General features: G+C 55.7%; 1 protein-coding gene across 1 annotated transcript; it reads right to left on the bottom strand.

Annotated features, from left to right (window-relative positions):
• Positions 1-433: 433 nt before the first annotated feature.
• HMX3 (H6 family homeobox 3) lies at positions 434-4915 on the bottom strand. Its single transcript, XM_061403793.1, has 2 exons — positions 4516-4915; positions 434-3823 (listed from the first exon to the last, which is right to left on the bottom strand). The coding sequence occupies exons 1-2, from the start codon at positions 4913-4915 to the stop codon at positions 3144-3146; spliced, it is 1080 nt and encodes a 359-aa protein (XP_061259777.1). The 3' UTR covers positions 434-3143.
• Between the last annotated feature and the right edge of the window lie 6273 nt (positions 4916-11188).

Genomic DNA, 11188 nt, shown 5'->3' with positions numbered 1-11188 from the left:
GGCTCCTGGGAAGGACTCTCTGGCCTAGGGCAACAGGGGTCCTCAAAGGGAGGGAAAGGGAGGGGGGGACATAGAATAAACTGTGCCTGTGGAGAACCAGTTATTTCTCGACTTTGTAAAGACCAGGTCAGTCAAGAACCGTTTTCTAGAATCCAAACACAAATAAAGAAGTATTTTCGCGGTTGATAACATCGTGTTCTGGCTGTAAAATCTAAGAACGTGTTTGCTATTGCAACATTATTTTTAATGAGCTGTTATTGGCCTGTCCCGCAGTTAGTATTGCCAACAGTAAAAGGCATCACTGTGTTTGCAGGTAACACATGGAACAACATATTTGGCCCCCGAATTTCTGTTTATTTTTCACTTGTGACACATGCCCTCGTTTTTATCCCAAACCAGAGGGAAATAAAGGCAGATCTGTCTTCCACTGAGGTCCAGGCTAAATCTTGCCATAAATACGCATGCCAGTTTATTTGGAGGCAGTTTCCCGTCAATAGAAAACGATACTCGACGTTTCAGCCACAGTATAATCAATCGTGTGGATTGGGCTTGAGCAACTGTAAAGCTCTGGGAGAGGGCATGGGGGCGCGTGCAGGCGCTCCCCAGCGGCCGCGCCCGCGGTGTGCTCGCCGGGATCTTCGTAGTCTCCGGACTCCTCATCTCCCCCTTCTTGGCTCCCCAGCTTCAAACACGCCCTGCCAGGAGCCGGGCGTGCAGACCACAAGCCCTTAGGCAGGCAGCCGCGCCGCGCAGGCGAGAGGCGCCCAAGCGAGCACCTGCCTCCGCCCTCGGGACCCGCGCTCGGGAGCGGCTCCGGGAGCGCGGGGCTCGGCAGGCGGTCCACGAGGAGCGTGGATGCCGGGGCCGGCGGGAGCCTGGTAACCGTCAGCGCTGCGCTTCCAACCGAAGCGGCCGGGATCAGGGTGAGGGACCCAAAGAAACCGCAAGCCCGCGAGGCGTTGGCGCGGCGCACATAAAAGGATCTGCTGCGAGGAGACAGTCCTCTCGGTCGCCGCCGCCGCCGCAGTCGGGTGGCCTCTGCTCCCTGGCACTGGACACATTATGACCGTGTCCACACCCGAACCGCCCCGGGAGCCACAGGGCCTTCAGGCCTGGGGAGGCCTCCCTATACCGGAGTTTCAAGCCGCGGTCTCCAGGGCTAGCTTGCCTCCCTAGGGTCGCCCTCTCGCGGCCTGGCCGCTCCCAGCTGGACGTCGCGATCGGCCTCTCCACGCCCCCACCCCCGGCTAAACTCCAAGTTCACCCCCTTCTTCCTTCCCCAGCCCGCATCCCGGAGGCAGCAGGAGCCGACTCCGCTCGGGCCCACGGTGCCCAGGGATGTTCTGCCCAGAAGCTCTCGGCTCATAAAGGACCCCGCGGCCTGGGAACGGAATTCGAGGCGGCTGCCCTGCGATCGGAAATAACCAGTGATCTCAGCTCGCGGCTGTCGCTGCGCTCGATTTCGCGAACTAGATAAGACCAGGTCCTCAGCCCTTCCGCCCCGCATTCTTCCCTTGCTCACACGGGCGTTTCAAGAGGCTGACGGTACCGGGGAGAGAGCGCAGCTCTGGTCGCGAACAAAGCCGCCTCTGTCTCCGCCGCCTCCCGATTAGAGGGGTGTACGTCGAGGTCGGACTCGGCCAGTCTGCAGAGGCAGCCAGAGAGCGAGGCAGAAAAGAGTTCGGAGACACCTGCTCTGGGGAAAACCGTCCAAAGTTACACACTCTGGCCACAGGAAATGCTTCGCTTTTCTTTTTAATTCCATTTCACGACAACAGGAAGTGTAACAATATTTTGTGACCCCCCCCCCTTTTTCTTAAAAAGGGCCTGAATCCGGGCAGAGGGGTGGGTGATGGGTGGGAGGGACAAACTACCGCGGAACAACAGGTGTAGCCGACAGAAAGGAAAAAGATTGGGTGGCAGAGCCAGGAGCCCTGAGGAGTTGAGGGTGAACTTTACAAGAAATCTGTACATTTATCAAATAAGTTAAAATTCTCCTAATTGATTGTCCTTCACTTAAAGCGCTCCAGTATGCCTAGCTTACTCCTTCGATCATAGCTAACCTATCCTTGTTTCCTTCCTTCCGCCTTTTCTCCTTCTTAATTTCCTCCTCATAAACGATTGACTGGGATTAGACATTGAAATCATCTGCTTCTCTCCGCAGAGGAAGAAGCAGGGCTCTCAGGAAATTTTGTACAATATTGCACAGGTCAAAACTACAATAGTTACTGCAGAACAAAAAGGTAGGGGGAGAGGATAAAAAAATAGGTTTGTTTGGTTTTTTTTTTTTAATATTGAAATCACTCTCTCAAAACAGGGAACAAAGTAACAATAGGAATATTAATAATAATTTACCAACAAATGAAATTTCCCAGAGGCTACTAATAAATAAGACCATTCACACCAGGCCAGATGTGGAGGTGTTTCAATAATCAGAAGTCTGATTGTGGGCTATCTTGTCCTTTCCCTTTAAACACTTAGAGAATTCATCCACCACAAAAAGGGACCGATGAAGAGGTGAACTGCGACAGACCTCTGCTGGAGAGAGGAGACAGAAAAGTGGCCTGAGTCTGGGTTCTTATGATAAGCTGCTCAGATTCTGAAAATTGGGGAATAATTGATTGGGAGTGAAGGGGAACAGCCACACCCAGAGATCCAGACTAAAAGTACAATGTGAATTCTCTCTCTCTCTCTCCTGACTTCTGAAAATAGTTCTTTAGAAAATGAATAAACGGGGGGTTCAGGCTTTGCGTTTACTTTCCTTGTATAAAAATAAACCCAAAAAGTCACAGCGCAATGAGAATCTGGGAGTGTGGGGGGACGGTGAGAGGATCGCACATTTTACAAAAGCTTCCAGCCGAAATATTTGACCTGGAAATGTCTCTTTCTTGCTTTCTCTTAATATAAACCGAAACCAAAAGTAAGAGGGGAAGCGCCTCAAATCCATTAGGGGTGAATTGCACGAAAATGCATTGCAAATACTTACAAAAAAACGCTACCGACTGGGGGAGGGGAGGCCGGGGCCGCGCGCCGGAGCCCCGGTTCCCGAAGGCCGCTGGACGTCTCGGCGCCCTCTGCCCGGCCCAGTCTCCTCCGGGGTCTGGGAAGAGGGCCGGGCCTCCCTCCTCCTCCCCTCTCGGGCCTCAGACGGGCCGGAGCAGCGGCACGGACGAGACCACCGGGTGCGAGTAGTACACCGGGTGCGGGAAGGTGAGCAGCGGCTGGCTGACCGGCACCGGGGCCCCCGCGGCCGCGGCCGCTGCGCCCTCGGCGGCCGAGTTCTCGTGGTAGAGGATGGGCACGCGCACGATGCGCTGCGCCGCGGCGTGGCTCAGGTTGGCCGCCTCCAGCTCGGCCGCCAGCTGCCGCTTCCACTTGTTGCGGCGGTTCTGGAACCAGATCTTGACCTGCGTCTCGGTGAGGTGCAGGGACGCGGCCAGGCCGGCGCGCTCCGAGCTGCTCAGGTAGCGCTTCATGTCGAAGGTGGACTCGAGCTGGAAGACCTGGCTGCGCGAGAAGACCGTGCGCGTCTTCTTCTTGCGGCACGCGGGCTTCTTCTCCGGGCTCTCGGCGCCCTTCTTCCAGTCCTCGGTGCCCGGCGTCGCTGCCGCCGCCGCCGCCCCCACGCTCGCCCCGGCCGCGCCCGGCGCCGCCTCGCCCTCCTTCTTGCCTTCCTCCGAATCGCTCTCCTCCAGAATGATCTCGTCCGGGCTCTTGGAGTCCAGCTCCTTGTGGTCTGGGTCGGCCTTCAGCAACGGCTCGGGGGAGTCGCGGTCGGTGCCCGAGGCGGGGGAGGAGTCTCGCAGCAGGGCCTTCTCCGAGGCTGGAGAGAGACAGACAGACGGACAGACAGACGGACGCACACACACACACACACACACACACACACACACGCACGCACGCACGCACAAGGACACAGCCTTCAGCGAGGCCTGGCGCCTGGGGGGACCGCAGGCTCACACCGCGACAGCCTCCGGGCCCCAGGCCTCGAGGCCTCACCATTCCCGAGGGCCTCCTTCCCGGCTGGGCCAGAAGAGGGGCGCCGCGCCAGACATCCGACCACCTTCTCCCGGGGACAGGCTAGAGCGGCCCGGAGACGGCGGCATGGCCGATTTCTTTCTTTCCCTCAGTTCCCCCACGCGGGGCCCGCGGACAAATTCTCCTCCAGCTTAGGCACCCCCCGGGTCACTCCCTTCATCCAGACCAGGTTCCCCTTGTCCCAGCCACCTGAAGCCTCCTCCCCATTCGTGCCCGAGACCCTTTTTCCTAGGGAGCGCCATGCCCGCGCTCCAACTCCACTTCTTTTCTCACCAAGTGGGATTGGATTCCCAGGCAGCGCAACAGAGCGCGCGGGCAGGAGTTCAAGTTAGGGGACGGAGGAAGTTGGCCAAACAAGCGCGTTTGTGGGTTGCAATGCAGGTCGGGGGTTGAGGAGGTGGTCCCAGGGCTACGATGGGACGCAGTGCGGAAAGGCTCGTGGGGAAAGACAACGAAAGTTCAAAGAGAGGTCGGTACCTTCAGGTCGCGGGAGGTGGCTGCCGGCGGGGGTCAGGGTGTAGGGGTACCACCAGGCCGGGGAGCGCTCCAGGTAGTGCGCGGGCAGGGCAAACCTCTGCGCCGGGATCTCAAAGCGGGGGAAAGCCAGGTCGCCCACCTGCGAGAGCGCGAAGCCCGCGGCTCCCTCCAGGGCTCCCTTGGCCGCAGCGGCCGCAGCGGCGGCGGCGGCGGCGGCTGCTGAGGCCGGAGCGAAGAGCGTCCGTGGGGGCGGCTGCGGCTTAGGGGGCGGCCGATGGTGGTCTCCGTTGAGTAGGTTCTTGATGGAGAACGGGGACTCCTTGGGCGCGGGAGGCGGGGGCGGCGGCGGTGGGGGCTGCGCGCTAGCAGTGCCGGGGGCGTCCGGCCCGGGCTCCGGCATGGTCCCCTCTCCTCCGAGTCCCCGGGAGGGAGGGAGCGGGACAGGCGGGCGGCTTGGCGAGCGGACGGGCGCCGGAAATCAGACCATAAACGGAACTCAACTACGAGGCGCAAAGTCGGGGGCCGCCCCGGGCGCAAATCCAGCGGCAGGAGGGCGGGGTGAGGGCCCGGCCGGGGCGGGCTTGCATGGGGGAGGGGTGCCGAGGGGCGGGGAGCGGCCCTGCCGCGGCACCGAGGGAGCTAGGCGGCTCGGCGGCGGCGGCGGCGGCGGCTCCCGGGGAGGAGGCGGCAAGAGCAGTCCCCGGCTTGGGGCTGCGTCAATCCGGCGCCGGATGCTAATGATGAAATCAAAATGTCATCCAAGTTAAATGCGGGGAGTATACGGCGATTGGGCGCGTACAATGGCAAATGGGATTAGGCAGGCGAAGGCGCAGCCCGAGCCGGGCCCTGCAGCCGCCTGCGCCACCGCCCCCTCCTCGCCTTGCCTCAGATTTTGGCGCTTTGGCTTCGGGCTATAAGAGCCCGCCTGTTATTGGCTTTATATAGTCCAATTAGGCAGCAAATGAGGACAAGCCTATTAGCACAAAAGGATATTGGCTCCTGCTAAAAAGGCACTCGGAGCGCTCGGGCGAGCGCAGGAGGCGAGCGAGGGACGCGAGCGAGGGACGCGGAGCCGGCGGCGCCCAGGGTCGGAGCGCACTGACAGCCGCGGCGCCCGGAGCCCGCGCCTCCCTCTCCCCCCTGCAGCTCGGGGACCCGCTTCCAGCCGCCTGGCCTGCGGGAGGGGGAAGGGGCGGGCCGGGCCCGCCCGGGTCACCTCGGGGTTATCCGCGCTGGCAGCTGCCTCTTCTCCGCCCCCCAGGGGTTTGGCAGGGGCCCGCCGCCCCCACGCAGCTGGAGAGCCAAGCAGCGCCAGCCCAGGAGGCTGGCCGCGACCTCCGATCTGCGGTGAACTCAGCACTTGCCTACCCTTTGGGGGTCCAGCATTTTCCCTAAAGCAAGCTAAAGGCGCAGCCAAGAAGCTGGGATTTGGGTTCCCCACCCACCGTCTCGTCGACAGGAAGGGACCTGGACTCAAAGTCCTTGCACCGCGTCCGCGGTCTCAGGAATCCGCGTGGCCGTGGCCTTTGGCCTTGGGAAACCGAGGAGAGAGCCTTCTCTTGAGAGCAGGAGCGGTTGTGCGTCTCTACGCACCGGGTGTGCGCGAAAAACGGCTGACGCCCGGGCGTCACTCGGCTGGGCGATGGGCACCGACGCTCTGCAGGGCGTTCCTCTAGTCTGGCCGCCGGGGCCCAAACCTTGACGATCAACTCTGAGCCCGTTGCCCCGAGAATGCACTTTCTCCCAGGAAGCCTCTCCCGCCAGCGTTTGGAGCCGCCTAACGCTTCAGTGGGGGCAGTGCGATCTGTAGGCACAACGGCGCACCTTCCTCTGCGACGGGCTTGGCACGGCACCGCAGCACGTCCCGACTGCCGTCAAGTCCCTGGAGAACCCTGCTGGACTTCTGAGCTGCACGGAAGGTTACCTCTGCTCCATGGACTTTAAAATCAACTCTCCAAATTGCACAAGAAAGCTGGAAGGCAGGCATTTAAGACTCGAACCATCAAATAAACCAGAATTGCTTGCGGGGTCCCTGGTCAGAGAAAGGTGGGAAAGTGACTGTCACTCCCTTCCATGAGCTTCCATACACCCGAGGTCTTTTGGTGGCCCCTTCTTCTACTACCGTCCTTTTTTTTCTTTTTTCGTTAGATCTAGCCCTCACCTAACTCAAGGCCGCCCTGCATTGGCTGGCGCGACTGCTTTAGCCACCCAGTTGAGAAGTAGGCACGTTTTATTTTCCGATCCGGGGCTTCCCACCTTTCCCCACCAAATCTCAAAGGGCGCATTTAATGTTTCTTTCAGCAAATATTCACCTGCAGTAGTGAACCCTGTATTGATTTGCTTTGGGAACCAGGAATCATTGTAAATGGTGCTTCCATAAACAATTATTATCCTCATTATCATCACTTCCTCGAGTTTGCACAGGGCTTTGCTGGAATATAAAACGCTATTCCATCCAAAAATCTGACTTTGGAACCAGTTACAGCTCTAAGACTTGAATATTCAGGTTTTATAGATAGAAAAATGCTCCTGGAGAGGAGACCGGGCCAAGGTCACCCAACCAGTGCGGGACACCCAGAAGTCATTTCCTCCCCAGTTACAGAAATAATTGGAGGCGTCTATGTCTAAACCAGTTCAGTGGGCACCGCCCACACCGACCCGCCACGAGGCAGAGACTATGATGGAGTGGCCCCTGCGTGTCTCTGCGCGCGCGCGCGTTGCGGGAGCGCTCCAGTCTCAGGAAGAAGCGTGCAGAACTTGGCCAAAGTTCTGACGGAAGGAGAGGTCTTTAAGCTTAAACGAGCAGGAAAGCTGCTCATCGCCCGAGAAGAAAGAAGAGTTCCGCAGACTTCGCCGAAAAGTTCTGGCGGGGGAAGTGGACTCTTGGCTAATTGCAGTCGGGGACTAGACCCAGCTGAGAAGGGGTGCAGGCTGGCGGGAGAAGAGTCCGCCGGAACAGTAGACCCTGCACCCTGCGGCGCCGCTGCCGAAACCTCACTCTGTCTGGTCCCAAGTTCTCACGGTGTCTTCCCTGCCAAGGGCGCGCAGGTGCGCGGGCTGGTGTATGCGCGTATTGACCAGAAAGATGAGATGCTCGGGCGTCAGCACCCCCAGCCCATCCCCTAAATTTCAGGAATGCTGAATTTCAACAGCCAGGAGCACAGATTTAAAAAAAAAAACCCACCCCCCCCCCCCCCCCCCCGTCTCTTCCAGAAAGCTCGTGGATATAGGGTCCCAGACGGGAACAGAGACCTCCACTCGCCCTCTGGCGAGCGGTGTGGAGCCTGTGTTTACTTGCGCCCGCAACTCCATTCAAAGTCAGGCAAACGGCGCCCTCTATGGGACATCCTCTAAACCAAACCTGCTGGCTCCCGGTGAGAAACCACAGTCCCGGCACACAGCGTTTAAAAACACTCGCGGGCTTACTCTTCCCGGTCTTGGCTTGCGAACAAAAAAGCACTTTTGTTTTTCTTCTGAATTCCGAGACAAGCAGAGAGTGAAACACTTGCGGATCTCTGCCGATCTTTACCTGCCAATGCAGGTAAAGAGCATTGCCATGCAAATGCTCTCTCCTGTCTCTCCCCCTGCCTCCCTTCTTTCCTGACCCTGTTTTAGGGCAGATTTCATGTTCCTGCTTTTAACTAACCCCTTAGGTTCCCACGCTGTCTGCAGGCTAGATGTGAACTGCTGGAAGTGTGGAGGGCGGTGGGGCTGTCTCATTCCTCCTCCCAGGACTCAGCACACAGCTGGTCAACCAGTGATGCTCAGTAACCTCTTGTTAATGCCTGAATGATTGAGTGAAAGAACGAATTCAGGTTCCATTGCAGACGATTTGCCTAGCTGATTAGGGTCCTTCAGATAGTCTGTTCGTACCCCAAAGCAGTTTTTTTTTTTTTAAGGGTTTAATGAGAACCTGAAGTCTTTGGATAATGCATCTTACAAAACCTGGGTTTCCCTAGTGGCTCAGATGGTAAAGATAGTAAAGAATCTGCCTGCCATGCAGGAGACCCAGGTTTGATCCCTGGGTCAGGAAGATCCCCTGGAGAAGGGAGTGGCTACCCACTTCAGACAATTCTTGCCAAGACAATTCCAGAGAAAGAAGAGTCTAGCGGGCTACAGTCCATGGGGTCGCAAAGAGTCGGACACGACTTCCTGGGATAGTCCACCTGCTTATCTGTGGAATGGGAAGGACTGTTTAAGGCTTCTAGCCAAGATTTCAGAGCCCCCAGGCACAGGGGCTCCCACTGTTAACATAGCCAGGATTTGCATTGGTCCTGAGGGGGACACTTCAACTCTCCTGACCTACAGTTCCTATAGGCAGAATATACAAAAGCCCGCAGTTAGCCTGAGGACACTGCCCCAGGCTCCATGTACTCTGGCCTCTTTCCTGGAAAGTTCTTTCCCTTGTGTTCCAGTGCTGCCAGGAATTCAGCCAAAGAAAGGATCAATGACTGTGACTCTGAGAAAATGCCCAGGCCTCAGAGATGGGTCATAGCTATGCTGTGCTTGATTGTATAAAATGATATGCAATGTCCTTGGAGTGGCTAGCCCTTTCCTGAGAAGAAAATCCCATCAGTGTTGGATTCATCAAGTTCCAAAAGGATTCGTATCCTAAAAAATCCACATTCCAGAAACAATTAGAGAAAATGGGATATATGCACACATTGGAATATTATTCATCAATGAAAGGAAATATTGATGTATGCTACAATATGGATGAACCTTTGAAAGCATTGTGCTAAGGGAAAGAAGCCAGACATAAAAAGAACACATATTGTATGGTTACATTTATATGAAATGTTGGCACAGCTGTCAATTTCATAGAGACAATAAGTGAAAAAGTGGTTGCCTAGGGCTGGGGGGTTGAGGGCAAATGGGGAATGACTGCTAATGAGTACAAGGTTTCTGTAGGGCATGATGAAAATGGTCTAAAATTGATGTGACTATGGTTGCCCAATTCTTTGACTATACAAAATCCTCTTGAACTGTATACTTTAGATGAATGGATCATGTGATACATGACTGGTATCCCAATCAAGTTATTGTTTAAAAGTCCACCTCCCAGCCACCAGGCACAGGTACAGACTTTCCAAAATCTCCTGTCTTGTGAGTCCCTTGGAGCTGATCCTGTGACTCACCTGGGGCTCCCTCACTTCTTCCCACTCAATTCCTGTTTCTGCTGGTGGCTGGGCAAGGAGCGAGGGACACAGGGACTTTAGGCTCTGTCTCCTGTGTGTGAGACACTCTCTTCACACACTAAGATGGGGGAGCCTTGCCCTCTCAGCCTTCAGCAGAGTCACCTGAACTGAGCCGGTTCACCATCCCCATGGTCCACGTAGGACTGCTGTCCTGGCTGCCTCCCTTCCAGCCCGGACATCCTTGGAGTCTGTGTTCCTTATTTCTGGGCCTGAGGAATGACCCATTCTCCTGGAACCATCAGTTCTCTTCTGCCCCATGAAGGTGGCACAGAACAATCGGAAATCAGTGGAAGACTCTTCAACAGGAAGCAAGAGGATCTGATCAGGTTTAAGTTCTGGAAAGGTCACTTGAATGAGTTGAAGGATTTGTCAGAGGAGGGAAGGATAGAAAGCTGGGAAGTCCAGTATCAAGCCGCTGGCTGATTTGGTGTCTAATCAGAACAAGCTTCCTGGTTTGCCGACAGCTGCCTCCTTGCCATATATATCCACATGTCATAGAGAGGTCTCATGTCTCATCTTGTTTCATATTTATTTGTTTGTTTATCTATTTGGCTGTGTGGAGTCTTAGTTGCCGCACGTAAGATCTTGCAAACTCCTAGTTCCCTGACCTGGGATGGAACCCAGGCCCCCTGTATTGGGAGCTCGGAGTCTTACCCACTGGACCACCAGGGAAGTCCTTCATGTCTCATCTTCTAAGGGTATTAATCCCTTTTTGAGGGCTCCAGTCTCATGACCTACTCCCCTCCCCATCTCCAAATATGATTGTAATTGGGATTGGGTTTCCACACATGAATTTGCTGGGATCAGGGGGGACACAGTTCAGTCCATAGCAGTAAGAAAGGGAGGGTCTGGGTAGGGTCAGAGCTGAGGGTCCCACAGGAGAACCTGTGAACCGAGAACTACCCACCATCCCAGCCAAGTCTTTTTTCTTTATTGGAGGATAATTGCTTTACAATATTGTGTTGGCCTCTGCCAAACACTGAGATGAATCAGCCACAGGTATACATATGTCCCTTGCTAACCAAATCTTATATGTGCTGCACTTTGAAAACCCCTTTCCCATCTCACCTCCCACACCTTCCTCATGACTCTATGATCAGACATATTTATTATTCCTTTTCAGAAAATAAAGCAAAAATATTGGTGAAAAAAAAAAAAAGAGCAACTTGCATTCCTCTTTCTCATCCAATCTGCCCAGCCTTTCCCTTCCCTGAAAACTCAGCTCAGATCCATCTGTTAGAAGTTAGTACAAGGCCCTCAAAGGCAGAGTCAGGCCAGACTGAACCGAGGTCTTCACATGGGGTTCAGAGAACTCCTGAGAGGTCACGAAAGAAAGCTCTCTCCTCTTGTTGTAGGTTATTATGGGCTTGAGTGGGGAATAGGGATTCAGCTGAAGCATAGAATAAGTAGTTTAGAATCGGACAGACTGTGCTTTAGATCCCAAATTGGGGACTCATGGGCTGTGTGAATTTTGG

The sequence above is a fragment of the Bos javanicus genome, chromosome 26 (genome assembly GCF_032452875.1).
Source record: "Bos javanicus breed banteng chromosome 26, ARS-OSU_banteng_1.0, whole genome shotgun sequence".
In the NCBI taxonomy this organism is placed as follows: domain Eukaryota; kingdom Metazoa; phylum Chordata; class Mammalia; order Artiodactyla; family Bovidae; genus Bos; species Bos javanicus.
This window is presented reverse-complemented; position numbering and strand designations above follow the sequence as displayed.

What these genes read in the sequence shown, in the direction of transcription:
- HMX3 (XM_061403793.1), bottom strand. Translation starts at nt 4,915, where the DNA reads ATGCCGGAGCCCGGGCCGGACGCCCCCGGCACTGCTAGCGCGCAGCCC. An exon ending in CCACCTCCCGCGACCTGAAG is followed by an intron (nt 3,824 to 4,515) that starts GTACCGACCTCT and finishes GTCTCTCTCCAG; the next exon opens with CCTCGGAGAAGGCCCTGCTG.